The sequence below is a fragment of the Lynx canadensis genome, chromosome D4, assembly GCF_007474595.2.
Source record: "Lynx canadensis isolate LIC74 chromosome D4, mLynCan4.pri.v2, whole genome shotgun sequence".
NCBI classification, from domain to species: domain Eukaryota; kingdom Metazoa; phylum Chordata; class Mammalia; order Carnivora; family Felidae; genus Lynx; species Lynx canadensis.
Window position 1 is genome coordinate 69,635,677 of NC_044315.2, and position 24,944 is coordinate 69,660,620.

The 24,944-nt window shown below is 39.9% G+C and overlaps 1 protein-coding gene across 1 annotated transcript in view; it reads right to left on the reverse strand.

Annotated features, from left to right (window-relative positions):
* The window catches only part of CTNNAL1 (catenin alpha like 1), a 64,667-nt gene that overhangs the window by 26,381 nt on the left and 13,342 nt on the right, over window positions 1-24,944 (reverse strand). Inside the window, exons 2-7 of the mRNA XM_030293364.1 lie at window positions 18,977-19,166; window positions 11,709-11,896; window positions 9,939-10,058; window positions 7,776-7,865; window positions 6,604-6,774; window positions 904-1,104 (exon numbers count right to left, since the gene is read on the reverse strand). Of these exons, the coding sequence (XP_030149224.1) occupies window positions 904-1,104; window positions 6,604-6,774; window positions 7,776-7,865; window positions 9,939-10,058; window positions 11,709-11,896; window positions 18,977-19,166 (960 nt within the window). The remainder of the gene's footprint in view (window positions 1-903; window positions 1,105-6,603; window positions 6,775-7,775; window positions 7,866-9,938; window positions 10,059-11,708; window positions 11,897-18,976; window positions 19,167-24,944) is intronic.

Sequence of the window (24,944 nt, forward strand, 5' to 3'; positions counted from 1 at the left end):
TGGTAAACACTTTTTTTGACATACCCTAGGTCTAAGAAATGAACAAGTGGTGCCAGAGCTGAGTCTCAGGCCTCCACCTTTCAATTCTGTAACCACTCTCTACAAGAGTCTGGATACACACTTTCTGTGTTGTCCCACTCTGTCCATCTTTTTTTTTTTTTTTTTTTTTTTAAATCCTAGGTAAACTCTACACTATGTATGGGGCTCGAATTCATAGCACGAGACCAAATGTCACAAGCTCTACCGACTGAGCCAGCCACGTGCCCCCAACTCTGTCCATCTTTACCACTCTAGTCCACATAGCACCCCAGGCTTTATGCACACCAGCAGTCTAACCTTCGAATGGTTGCTCACCAATCTTTGACCAGGAATTGGGGCAAGGGTGAAAAATCTTTCACTTGCTAGTGGATCTACCCTTGTCTTCACTGCTTCTAGACCTCAATAAGTTTTCTAAATTGTCGTCTCTATAAATCAGCTGTCCTCAGAGTTAAGAACTGTGCACGTGTGAATGGCTCTGGCAGTAAGACTCAGGTCCCAAGAACTTGTAGGTGGGGGTCTACCCCTCTGCTCTTCTCTCTGAAGCATTTTGGGGAGGAATTTTCCAGAGGTGCATTTGGTGGACACGGGGGGACTATGGGATGAACTCGTGATAGTGATGGTGGTGCAGAATCCAGGCTGGCCAGCATGGAAACTGAGAAACAACAGGCCCAGAAATGTCAAATACTGTGAGCACTGGATGGGAGGGGCACTTTGGCCAAGGGGTGGGGAGAAAAGACATGAGATACCCTTGTCCCGTTCCAGGCCACAGTCATACTCCTGGTGATTATGTTAGCTTCCACAGTGCTCAGAGCTTTAGGGAAAAGCTAACGTATAAGATTCACTTGGACGAAAAGAAGTTCTTACACTTTGAATCCACACAGAAATCAACTGCCGCAGTTCCAGCCTCGCCTGAGTGGACAGTTCCAAGATGCGCTCCCTGTGCTCATGGCTGGTGTAGGCAGAATCAGTAAAGTCCTCTGTGCGCTCCAAGATGACTTCCAAAGTCGCAGAAAGATCCTCTTTTGACTGAAAATAAAGATTCTCCCGAAGAGCTTCAATGTTCATCTGAGAACAAAAAGGATACACATCTATGAGTCAATATTCCCACCGAACCAAATGGGCTGTAATTTCTAGCAGTGCCCAGAGAGACACTAGCCATTTCTTCGCCGGTCTGAGGGCTCAGGGGAAATACTACCTCTAGTGATGACTCTGTTCTCCAGTACACATTGCTCAGGAGCCACCAGCGGCCACGCAGAGACTCACTGCGATGGCTGTTAATACAACATTCCTAGGAGACCAGTAAACACTAAGGCAGAAAAAGCATTATCGTGTAGCAACTGGTAGGAAAAACGAATCAGCTTGCAGGTAGAGAATGTGCATCTGAGAAAATGCTGAGGCCAAGTCCTGGAAGACGCTACATCCAAATACTAACTTGTGCTGAGCCCAGGGGGAAAGGGTGTGGGAATGGCAAGGGCTGGGAAAGGCATCAGTTTTTCCTCTCTCAATTCAGCCAAACTCTCCTAAGCGCCCAATCTATCTCTACATTTTGTCTTATGTCCCCAACAGCACCTCCCTGACCAAAACATTCCCCATCATTCTCTACCTGTATAATCTTTATAAAATGGAAAGTTTCTGATATTGCCAACTCCCTCTAATTGACATCTCACCACCTCTAAAATTAAGCCCAAATTTCTACTGCATAACACAAAATCCTCTAGGGTCTTGACTTTATAGATGTTTCTGACAGTCTGTCTCACCACCCCTCAACTTCCCAAACAACCTGTCACTTCAGCCATCCTGTGTTCAGAGTTTCCTAAATATGCGACTGACACATGCTCACTGGCACAGTCTTTCTCTCTCAGCTTTCTACTACCACTCTGCCACTCCAGCGGCATTTAACCTCTGGCCCATGAGATGTGTCGCAGAAACAACTTGGGCCAAGAGGTGATCCATGGTGATGACCATGACTGTGGTCACAATGAATGTGCTGATAAGGATAGCTTACACTTGTTTAGCACTTTAAAGTCCTTTCATAAATATAGTTTCCAGATAATCCTTACATCTGACCCATTTTCACATGACCCACGGAAATACTCAGATTTGGAAATGCCATGGGTGGGGAAGAGGGGGCTTGCTTTTCCTTCTCCTCTTGGCCCAGGTTGTCTCCAGGAACTACTCCATCCTAGGTAAACAGCATTTTTTTCTTTTAAGCTAGGAAAGAACATGGATAAAAGTGACATATGGAATTAACAATAAGCCTCTGAGATTTAGAATTTAAACAGGATTACAACATAAAAATCAGTCATGTTGACCACACACCATTTATGTTTAAGATTTTTGATTCTCCCTTTTGAGAAAACATGTATATGCTTTTAATAGCAACTTAGGGCCGCCTGGGTGGCTCAGTTGGTTAAAGCATCCGACTTTGGCTCAGGTCATGATTTCGTGGTTGGTGGGTTCAAGCCCTGTGCTGGGCTCTGTGCTAACAGCTTGGAGCCTGGAGCCTGCTTCAGATTCTGTGTCTCCCTCTCTCTCTGCCCCACTCCTGTTCATGCTCTCTCTCTCAGAAATAGATAAACTTTAAAAAAATTTAAGAAAAATAGCAACTTAGTTTTTTCAAAAGCTATTCATGTACATGGTTTCATAAGATTTGTCCACACTCACAGTACTGAGCATAGTAATGCAGCTTCCTGCTACAGATGATACTCTCCATCAGAAAAGGTGAGACGCCAAAAAGATACCCACTGGCCGTGAGACAGAGTCGCTCCAGAATGCCTGGCGGTGAAGGGGCAGCCAGAGCAGCTGGCAGCAGCCACAGGCACAGCACTGCCAAATTAACCCGGAGCCGCAGTATGGCACCAAGAGGCAAAAGACCTAGCTCTAGCCCTGTTTGTTTCCCTAATTATCGTGCAACCCTTAACAAGATGTCTCCTCCCCCCCTACCCCCCGCCCCTTCAGCCTTTATAAAAAGAGCAATAAAAACTCTAAGAGAATGACTGATCTTTGTAGCTTCTTTCCCCTCGGAAAGAGAGGGCAGGACAGGCAGCAAACTCACAGGTATAACCTGAAAGGTCACGGACTGTGGGATTCGCAAGTCCTGGTTTAAAGAGGGGCTCGGCCACTTACTAGCTTTCCTCCTCAAAAACATGACGATAATAAAACCCACCTAAGAGGGAAGTTAGAGATTAAATTAGATAATTTAATGAAGAGAATGGCCCCTAAAAATAACTGTTCTTTCCATGCTTTTCTTTCACCCCATGGTCCTACTTAGACCTTCACGCAATTAAAAAGATGAAAGAATTCCATCCTCGTTGCAGCCCTTAGCCTATCAGACGACTTCCGAGGGCCCTGTCAGAGAGGGGGTTGTGCTCGATGATGTCCTAGGCCCCCCTGATGCAGCCCCTGCTCTTCCACAGAGAGCGACTTCACCACCTCTCTGACTTCCCCTGAGAAGTTCTGCCCCAAAATAGCAGGGACTCTGGGTCACACTGCCCGGTTTCAAACCCGAACTCTGGCACTTCTAGCTGGCAAATTACTTAATCTCTGTTTCCCAGTCTCCTCAACAGTATAAGGGGGATAATAATAACTGTAGTTCTCGGGATAGAAGGAACATACTTAAAGATCATAAAAGCCATTTATGAAAAGCCCACAGCTAACATCATCCTCAACGGGGAAAAACTGAGAGCTTTTTCCCTGAGATCAGGAACACGACAGGGATGCCCACTCTCACCGTTGTTGTTTAACATAGTGCTGGAAGTTCTAGCATCAGCAATCAGACAACAAAAGGAAATCAAAGGCATCAAAATTGGCAAAGATGAAGTCAAGCTTTCGCTTTTTGCAGATGACGTGATATTATACATGGAAAATCCGATAGACTCCACCAAAAGTCTGCTAGAACTGATACATGAATTCAGCAAAGTTGCAGGATACAAAATCAATGTACAGAAATCAGTTGCATTCTTATACACTAACAATGAAGCAACAGAAAGACAAATAAAGAAACTGATCCCATTCACAATTGCACCAAGAAGCATAAAATACCTAGGAATAAATCTAACCAAAGATGTAAAGGATCTGTATGCTGAAAACTATAGAAAGCTTATGAAGGTAATTGAAGAAGATTTAAAGAAATGGAAAGACATTCCCTGCTCATGGATTGGAAAAATAAATATTGTCAAAATGTCAATACTACCCAAAGCTATCTACACATTCAATGCAATCCCAATCAGAATTGCACCAGCATTCTTCTCGAAACTAGAACAAGCAATCCTAAAATTCATATGGAACCACAAAAGGCCCCGAATAGCCAAAGGAATTTTGAAGAAGAAGACCAAAGCAGGAGGCATCACAATCCCAGACTTTAGCCTCTACTACAAAGCTGTCATCATCAAGACAGCATGGTATTGGCACAAAAACAGACACACAGACCAATGGAATAGAATAGAAACCCCAGAACTAGACCCACAAACGTATGGCCAACTCATCTTTGACAAAGCAGGAAAGAACATCCAATGGAAAAAAGACAGCCTCTTTAACAAATGGTGCTGGGAGAACTGGACAGCAACATGCAGAAGGTTGAAACTAGACCACTTTCTCACACCATTTACAAAAATAAACTCAAAATGGATAAAGGACCTAAATGTGAGACAGGAAACCATCAAAACCTTAGAGGAGAAAGCAGGAAAAGACCTCTCTGACCTCAGCCGTAGCAATCTCTTCCTCGACACATCCCCAAAGGCAAGGGAATTAAAAGCAAAAGTGAATTACTGGGACCTTATGAAGATAAAAAGCTTCTGCACAGCAAAGGAAACAACCAACAAAACTAAAAGGCAACCAACGGAATGGGAAAAGATATTTGCAAATGACATATCGGACAAAGGGCTAGTATCTAAAATCTATAAAGAGCTCACCAAACTCCACACCCGAAAAACAAATAACCCAGTGAAGAAATGGGCAGAAAACATGAATAGACACTTCTCTAAAGAAGACATCCAGATGGCCAACAGGCACATGAAAAGATGTTCAGCGTCGCTCCTTATCAGGGAAATACAAATCAAAACCACACTCAGGTATCACCTCACGCCAGTCAGAGTGGCCAAAATGAACAAATCAGGAGACTATAGATGCTGGAGAGGATGTGGAGAAACGGGAACCCTCTTGCACTGTTGGTGGGAATGCAAATTGGTGCAGCCGCTCTGGAAAGCAGTGTGGAGGATCCTCAGAAAATTAAAAATAGACCTACCCTATGACCCAGCAATAGCACTGCTAGGAATTTACCCAAGGGATACAGGAGTACTGATGCATAGGGGCACTTGTACCCCAATGTTCATAGCAGCACTCTCAACAATAGCCAAATTATGGAAAGAGCCTAAATGTCCATCAACTGATGAATGGATAAAGAAATTGTGGTTTATATACACAATGGAATACTACGTGGCAATGAGAAAAAATGAAATCTGGCCTTTTGTAGCAACGTGGATGGAACTGGAGAGTGTGATGCTAAGTGAAATAAGCCATACAGAGAAAGACAGATACCATATGGTTTCACTCTTATGTGGATCCTGAGAAACTTAACAGGAACCCATGGGGGAGGGGAAGGAAAAAAAAAAAAAAAAAGGACGTTAGAGTGGGAGAGAGCCAAAGCATAAGAGACTGTTAAAAACTGAGAACAAACTGAGGGTTGATGGGGGGTGGGAGGGAGGGGAGGGTGGGTGATGGGTATTGAGTAGGGCACCTTTTGGGATGAGCACTGGGTGTTGAATGGAAACCAATTTGTCAATAAATTTCATATATAAAAAAAAAAAATAACTGTAGTTCTTATGAGGATTTTACAGGCACATACATTTAAAGCATTCCAACAGGACTGGCACAGAGTAAGTGCTCAGTAATACATGTTAGCATGTATTAGTGTTCATTTAGAAATTTTAATTAATGGGGCGGTGGCCCTGTTGGTAAGCATTAGACCCTTGATTTTGGCTGAGGTCACGATTTCACAGTTTATGAGTTGGAGCCCTGCGTCAGGCTCTGCACCGACAAATCAGAGCCTGCTTGAGATTCTGTCTCTCTCCCTCTCTCTGCCCCTCCCCCACCTGCACACATGCACACACGCTCTCTCTCAAAATAAACTTAAACAATTTTTTTTTAATTAACATTAATACTATTAGTACGGTCTCAAAGTATCAACCCTAGAGCCCAGGGAAGAGTAGAGATTCCAGCAGAAATGATTTGCTGTCGGTCATCATCCACGGATAGAACAGCACTAACTCAAAAAACTCCGAATGCCCTTCTAAACAGAGGATAGGAGTCTCCCACTGAACCGGACAGCCACACGGGGCCAGAGTAGTGACCATAACCAAGACCAGTGTTCTTTGTACAAACTACGCCACACCAGATGTTACTGAACATTAAGTTTATACAGAGTGGCACTGTCTGAAAGGAAAAATATCTACTTTTGTGAAGCGTCTATTCTAAAACAGCATGCCAAAATACGGATACTATATCTAACGATGTTCCTTTGACACAGAAGGAAAAAAAAAAAAGAAAATACACTCTCTCGATTCTTACCTTGAATTCTTTAATTCCAGTAAAAATACTGACAGATGACATGTCAGTCTCTCCACTTGGTTTGCAGTCAGTCACGATTTCAATCACCTTATCTAATGCCACTTTCATTCGGTCAAATACTCCTTCTTTGTTTTTATGCGCTGATTCGCAGTTGGGATGCCTGAGACAGGTCTTCAAAACAATTGCAAGTTTTTAAGACATGGCCCATACCATAATACATAAAATCTTACAGAGAACACGTCATGCTAATAAAAATGGTTCTTTACCAAAATCTCCTGGGTCCCTGGCTCACCCAGCTGCTTCTCCTCACTACAAGTGGAAGCAGGATGAGTAAAAAGCGATAGCAAGGTTAAGTGAAAAAGGCACAGTGCAAAACTGTATCTTTATACTTCAGTAAGTTTACTTAAAATTTGGGGGGAAAAACTATCTTTATCATGATTAAAACTATTTTAAAATGTTGTCTTATATGTGCAAAAACTAAAAAAGAATGAGGAAAAACGAACAAATGTTGCATGACTGTGGAGGCATCTTTGGCGTTTAAAAAATGAGAATGAAAACTCCTCATGGGCCTAGATGTGAACAGGGCCTTCCAAGTGGGCTCCAGTGGACTTTGTGGCTTCACTAATCCTAGGCTAGAGTGAATATTCTGAGCAGAAAAGGCAGTTCTAAATAAACTGCTAACGAGCTGTTTACTAGTTCGTTCTTGAATTGTACCAATTTGCTGGCCAGCTGCTGTTTGGAATTACAAGCGCTCAATTCACAATTTTGTTAAAAGGAGAATAAGGCATTAAAGGTATGAATTGACAGAATAAACAAATTAAAGGCTGAATTAGTACTCCACTGTTACTCAACAGATTCTAACTCGCCTAGCTTTTTCAAGAGCACGTGTGCTGGCTCCCCAATGAGACTGGCAAACCCTGCAGAGGCAGTGACAGTGTGTGACAGGCCCGAGTCACAGCACCCAATACACCATCTTCCGCTCGGCTGCTCACTCAAAGCTGACTCACGGATTAACTGCTGTTTGGAACTGGGGAAGGAAGTTAGCATTCTTGCTAAAGAATAACAGATTTGACTGCTGTGGCCTATGTTCTGATTTATCACTCTGATCTTTCTAAAAATGTAAAATACGTAAGTTAGATGCGTTTAATCAGGTAAAACAAAAGTGTTCCTACCTTTGAGGCTGTGAGAAGCATCATTGTACACTTTTCAAGAACTGCCCTTGCTGCTGCCATTTTTGCCTTTTTCTTCTCATCTTTCAGATCCTAAAAATGAAATAAAATCATTGAACAGTCTAGGATCCTATAAACAATCCGATTTCTTGGAAAATCATTTATTCAACGATAACAAGACTCAGCCAACTAACATTGTTTAAAAGGTGGCAAAGTGAAAAAAAAAAACAGGATAAAGTTTTATAAAATGTCACCACTTTGATCTAACTACATCAACACGATGTGTGGGAAGAAACAGCTGCCCCTACTGAGGGCAGCAGAGCCAAGGACTGAGACCGAGGGGATTGTTGCCTCGCGGCTCACGCTCTGGTGGCCTGCATGCCAGACATTCTCATGCCTATGTGGACACACCTCTCTCCTGACCGGAAACAACCATCCTATCCTTTACTCAATTAACAGTTGCTTATTAATCAAGTATTTATGGGCTAATATTTCCTTCCAAATAGATACTTAGAAGTCACCTCTTTCAGAGACCATGTCTGATTAATCCCCTCCAAGTATTTATTCATCTCAAACGGAGTTTTATTTGTCCTAAACTTAACCAATATGCTGCTCTGAAATATTCTTAAGACGTTTCTTGGGCATAGAGTTTCTTCCAAGTAGATTATAAAGTCTGAAGCAGGCACTGTGCTTTGAATTTTTTTCTTTTAGTTTCTCTTCATAGAGCCCTTGATAGAATGTGTGCTATCACAGAAAGTACCTAAATATTGTGATCAAATCTAGAACCAAATACTCTCATAATACTTTGGTCACGACTATCTAAATCAGAGGTCAGCAGTCATTTTTAATAAAAGGCCAGACAATAAACTTTTTAGGTTTTCTGGGTCAAATGGTCTCTGAAACAACTACTTAATTCTGCCATCATAGTATGAAAGCCACCTCTAGACAATATTCGACTAACATGGCTATGTCCCAATAAAACTTTACTTATGGTCACTGAAATCTGAATTACACAAAAATTTCACCTGCCATGTTAGTGTTTTCATTTGTGACTTGTAAGTCATACATGAACCACATATTGTATGGTGATAACAAATGATAAAAGAAGATGGCATCTCAATCTGTTAGAAGGCTGGTCCACAGGACACAAGAGAAGTCTCCAGAAAATCCAGATGGTCCAAGAAACACTAAGTTAAGCATACAATCCAGCCTGCCACTTTCCAGGCCAATATGCTTCTTCTAACTTCAGCTACAACCGGGATTGTACATGCCCAACGTGATGCCCTATGTGACTATACCAAAACATCTCAAGAAGAGGTCATTATATATTTAACCTGCTAACAAGATGAACTCATGCAAGAATACCCCAACAAAGAAAAGTCAACCCTAGATACAACATGCTTTTCCACCTCCCTAAACTTATGAGCTTATAGTCTAAATTGGGGAACAGACCTACAAGAACTAATATCATGGTGTAGGCTGAAAATTACAGGCTCCAAAATCAGACATAACAGAGTTGAATCTGCTAGAAGAGTGACCTTGGGAAAGTTTATTATCATCTCAGGTTCTGTTTCCTCAGGTGTAAAACAGTAATAACAATACCTACCTTGCAGGAATGTTTTCAAAATTAAATGAGATCATGTACATTAAGTACCTAATACATAGCTAATGCAGATAAACAATGCTTGAGTTAGTACTAGTGATCTAATGTAGAAAACTTACAGAAACAGATCAGAGCAGAATAATATATAACAAGTTACAAAAAGAATTAACAAGATATACAACAAAATACTATCAGAATATATATGATGACTCAATTTATTTGTCTGAGCCTGGGTAGACGGTAAAATGTAGTTTCATAGAAGAGGGAATATTAGATTTGAGCCGTAAAGGCAAGTATGACCTTTCTTAGTGTGTGTAGTGAGAACGTATTTAACAGTTGTATGTATGCAAAAAAAACAAAACAAAACAAAAAAACCCCACAAAAACAAAACACCATGCAGATTTATTTACTTTATCCTGGCTGTTTTATGAAAGGCTTTCAACAGCAAGGTTACAAGTTTAATAAGCAAAGAAACCAACCCAAATGATCACAAAGATCACACCTCCATCCAAATTAAAAGGTATGCATGTATTTGAAGATTTTTGAATGTGGTAAATACATACATTTTGTCTATCACCAGTTAGATGTGCAAACTCCACCATTTCATTTCCAAATTGACTGAATATTTGGACAAACTCTTGAAAGCTATTCACTTTCTCCAGTCTTTCCATAGTTGCAAGAACCTGCAAAACGGAATATTTTATTGTCATGTGTAGATGTGAAAGAGACTGAGATGTCGAGGCTGAGTACCCAGGGAAAAGGAGAAACTGAATTCTAGGGGAAAGCTAAGGAGGAGAAGGCAGGAAAGGAAGAGCCCAGAGCAGTAGTGAAGCAGACCCAAAAGTTAACATCATCTAGTGAATGATTTGTCTTTAGGATGGGAAGACTTGGTGTTACTCTGAAAGTTAAAAGGAAAAAGAGTACAAGAAATGCCTCAATAGACAGAGGAGATCATTCATGTAGCAAAGTCTGGAGAAGGTGGAAGTGTGCAGGACGGAGGTAATCAAATCTTCAGAGAACTAGGGAGCGAGGGAGGAAAAAGACGACACACAGAAGCCTCGAGGTTCAGTGAACCAGAACCCAGGAACCCCATTCTTCCCAAGAAGTGGAAGAAGTGGAAGGAAGGTCACCTGCACTGTGAGGAGTGGGAAGGGAATTGTGGCACTTCGAGCGCAGGAAAACGGTTTGGATGAATCAGGAATTGCCTGTGTCGAATAAATCAGTGGCCAAGAGGCTTTGGGAAGCTGGGGTGAAAGAAGCGAGAAATCTCTAGCAGAGCCAACAGACAATGTTAGGTGTTTTCTTGATATTAGAAGTAAAGTAAGTAAATGTGAAACATATTTTCAAATCCCTTTCTCTAAAATAACACCACTGGATTAGCTTTCGTCAGACCAAGATAGGTAAAGAAAACACAGATATCCTGTGTTTACTTTTTTAAACTGAGGATGTGATGGATGTTTGGTGTGTTAATCTGCCCTGGCAGCTCAGGAAGTGCAGGCGCCTAGGACAGATAAGGCCGATGGCCGCCACTGCGTGGACACTCTTATCTTTCACAGACAGGAAGGTTTTCTCTTGTCCCTCTGGCACTGCCCGGTCTACCTCTCCAAATTCTTTTTCTTTTGAAACTCACACTCTGATTCACTCAACACTCCTCTGGTAGTTTTGTCCTCAAACTTGACTAAGACAACCTCTTCCCTGGCAGACTCCCCTCCTCCTTGCCTAGGGAATCATCCAGGGAAAGAAGTGACTGTACATGCCCTAGCCTCCCAGATGATGGAAGAGCACAACCATTAGCTGAAGAGACTGGAAAAGTTCTAGGCTGGGAGAGTTTAAATTTATTCTGTAAGCCTCATGATTATCCATTGTCTCTAGGGATACTGCATGTAGAAATTTTGTAGAAATTTGGATAATTGTGGTTTCAGATGACTGAATTTTTTTTCTTAAGCTCATAAATTATTATCCTCTGACTCTGAAAAAAAAGATACTGAGGAATTTGGTATTTTTATCAACTACGTTTCCACTACATATGTTGTCATGGTGCTTGGCTTTTCTTCCTGAATTTGTGCACATGAAAAGCTTTAACGAATAAGCTTAAACAAGTAGATAATGGTTTTCTGAGAAGAAATATTATTTGCATCTAAAAGTTTAGACCCAGAACACACATTGTTTAGGACTTATAGGTACAGAAGAAATACCACTTTTAAGCTATAGACAAGTGGAGTTATAAACATTAAAACTGACAAGCATTGCCAAATTACCTGTAATTAACCTAAAAGATACTTTTTGAACAACCCTGAAAGTCACAAGTATAGAAACACAAGAAAGACAAGTACCTTATTTCTTGATGTTATTATCTGCTTAATGACTACCCGGTCTGCCAGCAACAACACTTTTGTCACTGAAGAAAGAAGTAATCTTGCAGCCTTTATAACGCCTGTTTTATCCGTAAAAATTGTGATCTGGCCATCAGATTCTGGGTGATTCAAGCTGCTTATATCTGTAAGTGCTGCAATTGTTTCTCCTAACAAGAAAGGCAAGGGTGAAAAGTTAAATTGGGAATAAGATACACTTAAATTAAAATCTAGACTTTACTCTTGAAGAGAGATCATGCTCAACAGTTAGACATTGGCTTTGGAGTTTAATTTCAAGAAGAAGAAATAGCTACTCTTTGATGAACACAAGGATTATCATATGAGGCTCCTGAATGACAAAATAATGAACTTTGAGAACTCTGAAAAATTTGTTGCCTTCACCAAGTTTGAAAAATATATTAACTTTTGTTTCCAGTGGTATAGCCAACTACATGATCTAAAAAGCCTCCTGCTCTGGGGCGCCTGGGTAGCTCAGTCGGTTAAGCGTCTGACCATGGCTCAGGTCGTGATCTCCTGGTTCGTGGGTTCGAGCCCTGCATCAGGCTCTGTGCTGACAGCTTGGAGCCTAAAGCCTGCTTTGGATTCTTTGTCTCCTCTCTCTCTGCCCCTCCCCTGCTCACATGTTTTCTCTCTCAAAAATAAATAAACATTAAAAAAACAAAATAAGAAGAAGGGGGGCGCTCTGTGCTGACAGCTCGGAACCTGGAGCCTGCTTCGGATTCTGTGTCTCCCTCTCTCTCTGCCCCTACCCCATTCATATTCTCTCTCTCTCTCTCTCTCTCTTTCTCAAAAATGAATAAACATTAAAAAAAAAAAGTTAAGGGGTGCCTGGGTGGCTCAGTCAGTTGAGTGTCTGACTTCAGCTCAGCTCGATCTCACAGTTTGTGAGTTCGAGCCCACATTGGGTCTTGTGCTGACAGCTGAGCCCGGAGCCTGCTTCAGATTCTGTGTCTCCTTCTCTGTCCCTTCCCGGCTCACACTCTGTCTCTGTCTCTGTCTCTCAAAAATAAGTACACATTAAAAAAAAGTTTTAAAAAAGTTAAAAAAAAGAAGGAGAACCCAAAGCAGAGCAGTAAGCAGCTGCCATGGCATTGGCCAGGGGTGAGGAGACAGAGGTGTACTGGGGTAAGGGGTAGGGGTCACTGCACATCTCCATACCCCGAAGGGGCTAGGGTTTTTATGAACACCCACGGAAAAAAGACAAAGCTTTGTGCCCCTTGGGAGGCATCTTCAGTGAAAAGGGGGCGTAGAAAAATGATCCACTGGCAAAGGGAAATAACAATCTAGTTTATCTGTTGGGCACCTGGGTTCTGCATGGGAAAACAATGAAAGCATCTATCCTGAGAACTCAAACCACAGGCTGACCCTGAGACCTGCTGTTTGAATTTATACTTCTTACGATGCCTAGCATACCATGCCCATTGTACCAAATAAACTTCCAACCTTCTAGAAAAAGTCTCTTCTTCACTATCAAAATGTTGCCATCAAAATGCTTTGATTTCTGTAATAGCAATTATGCATCAATAAAACAATACAAATATATGTTCTCCTTAAAAATGAAACCAGGCTATAATTTCTTCCAAACTTTATGGTTTAACCTAACAATTTAAAAAAAATAAACTTTCCATCATCTTGCAATGTTCAAGATAATTTTTTACATCCTAAGTAAACCTCAGTACATAATAGATTGATTTTCTCACAGAAGTCCCCTTGTCAATATCATTATATACATCCAATAAAGTATCTGCCCATAGGTTAATGATACTGAATAAAAGTACCTGAACTTTCACGGACAGGTCATAGGGTGTGACAGAATGAAATCAAGATTTAGGATGAGTCTGGTGAAAGCACCTGGACTAGAAAGGAGAGACTCAAAGTTAGGGTACTAATGAGGCAGCTATGTCATCGGTGGGTATGAAGTAGTAAGGATCTTGCAAGGATGGCAGCCATGGGAATATGAAAAAGATGATTTGAGAGATACCAAGGAAAGAAAATATAAAATTCGTACCTGAACAGTGATAAGAAAAGAAGGAGAAATGAAAAAAAAAAAAAAAAAGAGGCTTCGAGTTTGTGAACCTAAATCATTTTTTTTTTAATCAGAAAGAAGGTCACAGAAAGGGGTATGGTAAATTTACTTTCAGACAACAGGAATCTGAAACAACACAGGAAAACCCAAAGGATAAGCCACTAGATATGTATTGGTTACATATCATGACAACAGCTCAAACTCTACTAATAAGAGGAAGTCTGTGGTAGCCAGCCTCCAAGATGGCTCCCAAAGTTCCCCACCTCCTGGAATCTACATCTTTGTGTGGTTTCCTCCCACATCACACCAGGGTTGGTAGGGTAGAAGTGATGGTTTGTCACCTTCAAGATTAGGTTTTTAAAGACACTAAGGTAGCCATCTTGGTTGCTCTCGCTCACTCTCTCTGTCTGAGGGAAGCCAACTACCATGTTGTAAGTAGCCATTCCTACAAAGAGGCATAGATAAGGTGAAACTGAGGCCTCTGGCCAAAGCCAACAAAGAAGTAAAGCCTGCCAAAAATCAAAAGAGGAAAGCAATAGATCCTGCGGTCCAGTCAAGCTTTCAGATAGCTACAGGCCCAACAGACACCTTGAGTACAACCTCATGAGAAACAGTGACCCAGACCCAGCTGGCTAAGCCACTCTCTGACTTCTGACCTTCAGAAACTATGTGAGGTAATAAATGTGGTTTTAAGTTGCTAGGTTTGGGTTAATTTGTTACACAATAGGTTACTAATACAGTTTACATAGCAAAATATACAGAGGAATAGAAAGGTTAGAATTAAACTTTTATGTACACAAAAAGGGGCAAGAGGATTAGTATCAGTTTGCAATAATTTAGAGGATAAAAATGTTTCCTCTCTACCTCTGGAAAATGTTACTTTTTCCTACAGCTCTCAATCCTCAAAGATACTACATATGAGCCTGCACATATGGTATTATATAACTTTTCCTTTTTCTGACTAAACCCAGGCATTAAACTCCTAACTACGTGGGATGGTAACATTTGGTTAGCTCCACCAACATGGTCAAATTCTTCCTTAACATTATAAAGCTGTTCAAAGTGTAGACTGTTCAGAAATTAGCTTTCTGAAAAAGTCACAGAGCTGTCCTTTTAGCTTCGTGGTTGCCATTTTTAACTTGTATATGTAATTACTGTTGTGTCTTAATGTGAAAATCCAAAGTCGGTTAAATACAAATATTTATTGAGCTCCCATATAAAATATAAAACCTAAGTAGACAAGTAAAAATATTGGAGGAGGGGCACAAATTGGGTGGAGTCTAAAATTATAAACTTCTAGTTACCAAATAAATAAGTTATGGGATGTGATACACAGCGTGGCAGCTATAGTTAATACTGTATTCCGTATTTTTGAAAATATTGCTTATTTTTAAGACACTAAATCTTAAAAGTTCTCATCACAAAATTTTTTTAACTATATCTGATGACAGATATTAACTAGACTTACTGTGTGAGTATTTCACAATGTAGTTGACCCTTAAACAACATGGGTTTGAATGCTGTGGGTCCATTTACATGCAGATTTTTTTTTCAGTAAAAACAGTATAGTATTACAAATGTATATTCTCTTCCTTATGACTTTCTTAATATTTTTTTTTCTCTAGCTTCCTTTATTGTAAGAATACAGTAATAACACGCAAAATATGTGTTAACCAACTGTTTATGTTATCGGTAAGGCTTATGGTCAACAGTAAGCTATCAGTTAAATTTTTGGGGAGTCAAAGTTATACATCAATTTCCAACTGCACAGGGGGTCAGTACCCCTAATCCCTGCGTTGTCTAAAGCCAACTGTATGTACAAATATTGAGTCACTATGCTGTACATCAAAACGAACTTAACTTTATATGTCAATTATACCTCAATTTTAAAAAAGGTAAAAACACAGTGCAAGAACTCAACAGAGGAGGGGCCCCTGGCTGGCTCAGTCAGTGGAGCATGCGACTCTTAATCCTGCAGGTCATAAGTTCAAGCCCCATGTTGGGTGTAGAGATTACTTTAAAAAAAAAAAAAAAAAATCTTAAAAAAAAAAAAAAGAACTCAACAGAAGAAAGAAAAAAGAAAAACAGTAATAAGTATAACAACTAATACTTATCGAGTACTTTCTATGAGCCAAATGCATACATGCATTATATCAAAACACTTCTGTAAACACTAACATCACACCTATTTTATTGATGAGAAAACTGAGGTTTAAAAAAGTTTAATAGCTTGCTCAATATCACACTGGTATCAAGTGAAAAGCTGGGACTAAAATCCAGGCAGTCTGACTCCAAAGTCCTAGTTCTTTATCACTACTTTACATTATTCCCCTCAAATAAATATTAAATTGTTCAGAGGAGAAATTGATTACTATGGGCTGAGTGGACCAGAAACATTTCAGGAGTGATTCAAGTTAAGTCTTAAATTTGTGCATGTTAAGAGAAATTAGGGCTTCCATATATACAACTCCAGGAGGTGCCATTCTCATTCTCTTACCAGAGTGACATAAGAGGTAGTTCTCAAGAGGGGAAAGGCAACTTCCAAATGAAAAGAGACAACAGGCAGAGCCCATGACAACAGATGGCTTCTGAAAGATTCCTGTATGGAGCCGCCTGGCCTTAGAGTTACTCACAGAGAGCCACAGTCTACAGGAGTACGGGTCGGTGGACCATGTCCTCTTTTCTCACCATACACTGAGCACAGTGACATCCTACAAAGCCCATAAGGTGAGTAGGACTCAGCTTGCCCTTTCATTAAAAAAACTCTATTCAAAACCTATTCAAAAACCTAATTAAGGGTTGCTATAAAAAAACAGTAATATGTAGACCATCTCTACATTTTCTGTTGAATTGTCCACTGCCTTATGTAATGTCTGTTGTATAAGTGCCCACACAATAATTTAGTGCCAGGAAAAAAGTTGCTCTCCTCTTGACGAGCTGGTCTGTTTCCTTTCAACAAACAATGAGAATTATATAACCCTTTCTTTTCCACATTTTTGTCTTGCCTTTCAGGATTTTCAAAGATAAATTTCATGCTTAATTAAAGTAACAGCATTGGCCAAACTTTCCAGAATGTTTATTTTCATCTCCTATTATAACGGGTTTATTAAACATATATCTTTTATTGTAATCTATTTCAAATCCTCTTTAAAATGTAGGCAAAATACAAGTTATAAATACAATGAGGCCATCCCTCCTTCCCCACTTAAAGTTTATTCACTATCACAGTGAATGGCTAGAAATTCAAGAGTCAACTCAGAATCCTCCCTTTCTTTTAGCTAATACCAAAGTTCTAGCTATTTAACCACCTTAATATTTTGCACGCCCTCCCTGCTCTTTATTATCTCTAAGACATTGCCGTGGCTTAGCATGGTTTACTGTAGAAGCTTCCATAGTAATTTCCCTCCCTGTGTCTGAACTCTCTCAATCAACCCTCTTTGTTCATTTCCTCCATACTACCAGAAAGACAAACTATGTCTCTCATCTGGCTGAAATTTCCTCAGTCTATCATCTACAGAGTAATACCTGAAGCCATTCATAGAACACACAGGACCATATATGACCTGGTTGGCCCCTCCATATTTACTTGGCCTTATCTCACCCAGATGACCCTCTAAACATACCTGCTCCTCCCCCAGTAAATAGCACCACCATTTCCCTAGCTGTTCATACTCCAAGCCTTGGAGTTATCCAAACCTTGGCGTTATCTCTCAAAAATAAACACTAAAAAAATAAAACAAATGTGTATTTATTTTTGAGAGAGAGAAAGAGAGAGAAGAGAGACAGACAGACAGACGGAGGGACAGAGAGAGAGGGAGACACAGAATTTGGAATAGGCTCCAGGCTCTGAGGTGTCAGCACAGAGCCTGACGCAGGGCTTGAACTCACGAGCTGTGAGATCACGACCTGGGCCGAAATCAGATGCTCAACCGACTGAGCCACCCAGGCACCCCACCAGTGACCTTTTCAAATATGAGATTGTGCCACCACCCTGTATGAAACCTTCCATTAGGCTTCCTATTATACTTATAACACAGTCCAAAGTTCCTATCTCTGCCTAGAAGGACATACCTATTCTCACTCTTCTCCTTTCCAGAAATACCATTCTTTCAGATATTCATTCATTCATGTAGCTGTGGCCCTCATTTTTCAGTCTCTGCAACAATGTTACTTCCTTACAGGATTTCCTGACTCTCTACCTTAGTAGTTCTCAACTGGGGGCCATTTAGACCCCAAAAAGGACATTTGACAAGGTATGGAATGTTACAAGATTTGGTGTCACAGTGGGAGAAGAGGGAATCTACTGGCTTCTAATAGGTAGAAGCTAGGGATTCTGGTAAATACTTTATAATGCACAGGACAGCCCCCACCACCAACAAAGAATTATCAACAAATAATTATCTGGCCCCAAATGTCAACAGTATCAAAGTTGAAAAAAGCTGTCCTCTGTAAAACATACCTCCTCTGGTCTCCTAACCCTTACTCTGCTTTATTTTTTCATGAATAATAATTATATATCTATTCATTTGTTTCTGGTCTCCCTCACTAGAATGCAAGCTCCATGAGGGTAGACATTTGACTGATGTACACACAGCTATTTCACAATGGCCTAAAAGAAAGCCTGGCATATAGTCAGCACTCACTAAATATTTATTGAAAGAAAAAATGGAAAAATTGTACTTCAACAAGGCTGAACTACTTGTATCCATCAAAATACCCCAGGTTCTCTCAGGCTTCTGTGCCACCAGCTATAGAGAACTGTGGGACTTCATAAAATTTGTAGTCACTATGATTTGTCTGCTATACAGTATAGGAATACACTAATTTTTTTTTTTGAAGATTTTATTTTTCAGTGATCTCTACACCCAACATGGGGCTCAAACTTACAACCCTGAGCATGCTAATTTGCTCCTTGAGGACAGAGACTATGCCCCACATTCCTCTGTATCTCTGGCATTTCAATGGCTAATGGCAAGAATGGAAGACCATCTCCCTACCCAGTGAAAGAATTCAGTGTGTCAGATTTAGGACTTGAGCCAAGAGAAGTTCCATATTTCTGGAAGCTAATCCAGAATCTATAGGAATCTATAATCACAGGGCTAAAGCACAGAACATATTTTTGCTCAAAATAAGACAATAATCTGTCATGGTATCCAAAGCAATAAAATTGGTATAAAAAAGCTTTAATATCAATATCACATACCTGCTTGTTTAGCTTCAATACAGGCAATAGTTATTTCTTCTTTCAAGTCCCAGTTCTCATTGGCTATAGCTTCCCCTACTTTAACAAATCTTCCAACTGCCAAGTTGACGGCTTGTCCTACACGCTGAATTGCTTGCAGAGTTTTATCAGACTTTTTGGTATTATCTTTATGATTAATAAGTGTGGTGATCTAAAAATAGAAGAAGATAAAAGCATTTGCTTAAAATTTATCTCAATATCTTTTAAAACTATATCACAAAGGCCAAGAAAATTAAGCCCAGAATACTGGATTAAGCCTGGCATACGGCAACAGTCTTTGGCCTAGTAGACTAAATTGACGGCTTTAATGCTTCAACCCAGAGACAACCAGTAAAGCATCCTGCATCCCTCCTCAAGACAATGTTTCTATTAATAACAATCCCAAGTTTACCTGATGATGGTTATCTGGGACATATAGTTCCAGAAGCCCTCCAGGTATTCCAACAAATCTTAAAGACAGGAGAAAAGTAGGAAAGGGAGGCTCATTACACTCAAAAACAAAACAAAACAAAACAAAACAAAACAAAACACCTCACAAAAAACCAAAGCACTTCTTAGTGCTTACGGCACAGTAGAGATCTAATTTCCTCGACTATGGCTCGAGCTGCTGTGAGAGTAGAGACAACATTCCATTCCACTGCCTAGAAGTGTATAGGTTGTACAAAATGGTATGCATGCCATACATGCTTACTGAATTAGCCAGACATTTTAGAATGACCACTGTAATCTATGTTTTATACTTCTCTAAGTGTTGTTGTAGACCCAAAATACATTACATACCAAGAGTTTTAATACCTGATTCCAGGCCCTGAAGTAAAATATAGAAGGTGACAAGTTAAGCTTGTTGAAACAAATATAAATCCTCAAAATGTCCTAGAAAACTAGTACGTGAACTATACCGACATATCAAAATATTTAAAGAATGTTACATGAAAACTATGGATCTTAAATAGTACATGTCCACTAAATATAACTGTGAAATGATTTATATAAGTGCATTAGCAAATACCAGAATACAGAACTAAGAGAAGAGGAATGGCTCTTTGAGAACTTTACAGGTTATGGTACTAATAGTTTAGAATCAGGAAGGCCTGGGTTTGAGCCTTGGCTCTGCCACTACTAGCTAAATGACCTTGGGAAATTTACTTAATCTCTCCAAATTTCCTCACCTATATTATTTTTCAAATTTTGAATGTTTCCCAGATGCCAGGTCCTAAGAATGCATCAGTGAACAAGACTAACACAATCCTGCCCTTGTTCAGTTTACAGTCTATCAGAATAACAAAATATATAAAATAAATTTATACATAATTTATAAAATCATATAAAATATATTTGTTGCACATCTACCATATACCAAATAAAATTTTAGGCAATGATGAAAAAGCAATGTAAATCAAAGAAAAGACCCAAACTCTCATGGAGCTTACATTCAAGTGGGAGGGAGGACAGATGATAATCAAAAAGGTAAACAAACAAACAAAAATAATGCAAATACTATACAAAATATTAAAATAGTATAATACGATAGAAGTATTTTTGCAGCTATCTCAGATTAGTTGATCCTCCTTCTATGAGGAAGTGATATTTAAACTAAGATCTAAATGGTATAAAGTAGTCAAGTTGGCAAACATCAGGGGACAAAGCATTCTAGGGAGAAGAAATAATTGTTGGAGGGGGGAGAGAGAAAGGGAGAGAGAGAGAGAAAGGGAGAGGGAGAGGGAGGTGAAGAAGGGGGAGGAGAGAGAGAGCGAGAGGGAAGGAGAAGGGAAGCCCATCTTGTTCAAAGAATGAGGTAAGGCTAGAAGCAGTTAAAGAACAGTGACAAGAAGGCAAGTAGAAAACCAATATCCAGCAGGTGGGCAGGGACCAGCCATGAAAGGCTATGTATTTTATTCTAAATATGACTGGCAGCCACTGAAGGGTTTCTAAACAGGAAACTGCTATGATCTCTGCAGCGATTTTTAAATGTGTCCACAAATTCTTTGATATTTCTCCTTTCAAGAGGCAGAGACTCATTTCTCTCCCCTGAAGTATGAACTGAACTTAGTGACTTACTTCTAATGAATAAAGTGGAAGCAATGGCATACTTCTGAGAGTAGATCATGAAACACATTTTACCTTCCACCTCCCTCTCTCTCTCCCTCTCAATCTCAGATCAATCACTGCCGGACAAAAACAGCTACCATATTGTGAAGGACACTCTCGCAACTCGATGGAGATACCCACATGGGAAGAAACTGAGGCTTCCGGCCAAAAGATAGTGAAAAACTGAGGCCTCCTGCCAACAGTGAGAAGAATGAACATGGAAACGGATTCTCCGGCCTCAGTCATGCCTTCAGATTATGGTGGGCCCAGCCAACATCTGGATTTCAATTTCACAAAAGACCATCCAGAACCATGAGGCAAACCATCCCAGAATTCTTGACTCACAGAAACTGAGATGATAAATATTTATTTATTGTTTTAAGGCAGTAAATTTGGGGTAATTTGTTATGTATCAATAGATAATGAATACATATTTTGGTATCTCGAATGTGGCAATGCTGTAACAAACCTAAAATGTGAAGTGGCTTTGCCATCAGACTGTGGAAGTTGAATGGACTTTGAGGAGTTAGTAAAAGCTAGAGAGTATTGAATACACTTTGCAGAAGTTCCTCAAGGAAGCTATGGGTAAAAGCTTAAAGTCATAAAAAAATCTTATTGAAAAGTGGAGAAAAGAAGATCTTTGTTATGTGGTGTCAGAAAATCACCCCCAGGAATGTGTAAATTAGAGAATAAACCTAATGAACTGGGTGATCTAGCTAAGGAGATTTCAAGACAAATTTTGAAGGTGCCACTTAGCTTCTTGCTTAAAATGTAAAAATGTAAGAAGAGATACAGAAGCGAAAGGAAACACTGTTAAATAAAAAGAAGCCAGGACTTGCTGTATGTGAAAATTCCTTGCTTCTCCAAAAGGCAAATGATGCTAAAATTAAGAATGGCTTCCAGGCAAAAACAAAATCTAGGGCACTGTCAGGAAGCAAGGTCTAAAGATGAAGCTGAGAGTGTGACTATAAAATTTTATGTTAAGATCTCAGGAAGATTCAAGGTGCTGTTCCAGAGATCCATTCACTTAAACAACAGGTCTCTGAGAAGCTTTAAGAGTATTGTCCCTCAGGAGTCCCAGCAGAAGCCCAAGTTAGAGCAGGGCTTATCATAAAGAGACTTGTGGGTATGGTTTGTCTAATTAAGTTAGCCCAATAAGATTCACAGGAGACTCACAAAATTTTGAGGATAATTAGGTCAAGAGACATGGACTGAAGGAGACAGATCAGTACAATTAGGTCAAGAGACACGGACTGAAGGAGATAGATCACTACAAAATGAAGAGTTTTTTGCATCCCCAAGCTTCCATCGGCAGGGAGCAGGCTGAGAAACCATGCAGATATAAATATGGGCTCCCTTTCATGAGTGAGGATGACTCAGAGCAGTGCTAATGGCCATGAAGAAACATTCCCGGGCTTCATGTCTTCATCAAGGTACCATTAACCTGTGTTTGGGTGGGTTTCAGAATACTGTGAACCAGTGGCTCCTAGTTTCCCCATTTTCAAACAGAAAAATATGGCTGTTATCCTATGCTTACTTCCTGTTTTATTTTTTTAGTTGTTGTTTTAACAAAAATTGTTAAACAATTTTAGTTGTTTAACAGGTTATCCTCTGCCTGTCCCACCACTAAAAGTTGTGTGCTTGGGAGCAGATAACTTGTCACTTTAGTTCATAGGTCTTTAGATCAAATGGAACTATACTCAAGGAGCTACACCTAAGGAACTCTGCATATAAGAAGTCTCATCTGAATCAGATTTAGATGCCAATATCTTTAATTTCCAGCTATGCCATAAAGGGATGAGACTTTGGGGAGGCCTGGGGGTGCAGGGGAATAAATGGGAAGAAAAGTAAACAATCTGTGGCCAGAGGGTAGAATGCAGTGATTTTAAAATATGTCCAAAAATTCTTTCCTATTCCTGCCTTTAAGAGGTAGAGCCTCAATCCCCTCTCCTTGAGTGTGGGCTGAACTTGGTGAATTACTTCTGACTAATAAATCAAGCAGAAGTGACAGTGTGGTACTTTTGAGAGAGGTCATAAAGACACTCTGGTTTCAATCTCTCTCTCTCTCTCTCTCTCTCTCTCTCTCTCTCTCTCAGATTATTCCCTCTAGAGGAGGCCAGTTGCCATGTCATGAAGACATCTGACCAGCCTGATGCAAAGTCTAACATGACAAACAACTGAGTGAGGCGTCCAACCAACAGCTAGCAAGAGTCTGAAGTCTCCTGCCTACAGACATGTGAGTAATCTAAAAGCAGGCAGGATTTTTCTTGTTTCTTGAGATAGGCCTGGATTGCAATGTATTTTCCTCTCGGGACTGCCTTCACTGCATTCCAAAGCATATGGATTGTTGTCTTCTCATTTTCATTTGTTTCCACTTGTTTTTTAATTTCTTCTCTAACTGCCTGGTTGACCCATTCATTCTTTAGTAGGGTGTTCTTTAACCTCCATGCTTTTGGAGGTTTTCCAGACTTTTTCCTGCGGTTGATTTCAAGTTTCATAGCATTGTGGTCTGAAAGTGTGCATGGTATGATCTCAATTCTTGTATACTTATGAAGGGCTGTTTTGTGACCCAGTATGTGACCTATCTTGGAGAATGTTCTATGGGCACTCGAGAAGAAAGTATATTCTGTTGCTTTGGGATGCAGAGTTTTAAATATAATTGTCAAATCCATCTGATCCAATGTATCATTCAGGGCCCTTATTTCTTTATTGATCCTATGTCTTGATGATCTATCCATTGCTGTAAGTGGGGTATTAAAGTACCCTGCAATTACCACATTCTTATCAGTAAGGTTGCTTATGTTTGTGATTGTTTTATATATTTGGGGGCTCCCATATTTGGCGCATAGACATTTATAATTGTTATAATTCTAATTTATAATCTTCCTGATGGATAGACCCTGTAATTATTATATAATGCCCTTCTTCATCTCTTGTTACAGCCTTTAATTTAAAAACTAGTTTGTCTGATATAAGTATGGCTACTCCAGCTTTCTTTTGACTTCCAGTAGCATGACAGGTAGTTGTTCTCCATCCCCTCACTCTCAATCTGAAGGTGTCCTTGGGTCTAAAATGAGTCTCTTGTAGACAGAAAATAGATGGGTCTTGTTTTTTTTATCCATTCTGATACCCTATGTCTTTTGGTTGGAGCATTTAGTCCATTGACATTCAGTGTTATTATTGAAAGATATGGGCTTAGAGTCATTGTGATATCTGTAGGTTTCATGCTTGTAGTGATGTCTCTGGTACTTTGAGGTCCTTGCAACATTTCACTCACAGAATCCCCTTTAGGATCAACAGCACACCTAAAGGAAATAGAAGCAGAACAGCAAAGACACCCCAAACCCAGCAGAAGAAGAGAAATAATAAAGATCAGAGCAGAAATAAACAATATAGAATTTAAAAAAACTGTAGAGCAGATCAACGAAACCTAGAGGTGGTTTTTTTGAAAAAGTAAACAAAATTGATAAACCTCTAGCCAGGCTTCTCAAAAAGAAAAGGGAGATGACCCAAATAGATAAAATCATGAATGAAAATGCAATTATTACAACAATCCCTCAGAAATACAAGCAATTATCAGGGAATATTATGAAAAATTATATGCCAACAAACTGGACAACCTGGAAGAAATGGACAAATTCCTAAGCACCCACATACATCCAAAACTCAAACAGGAAGAAGTAGAAAACTTGAACAGACCCATAACCAGGGAAGAAATTGGGTCAGTTATCAAAAATCTCCCAACAAATAAGAGTCCAGGACCAGACGGCTTCCCTGGGGAATTCTACCAGACATTTAAAGCAGAGATAATACCTATCTTTCTCAAGCTGTCTCAAAAAAT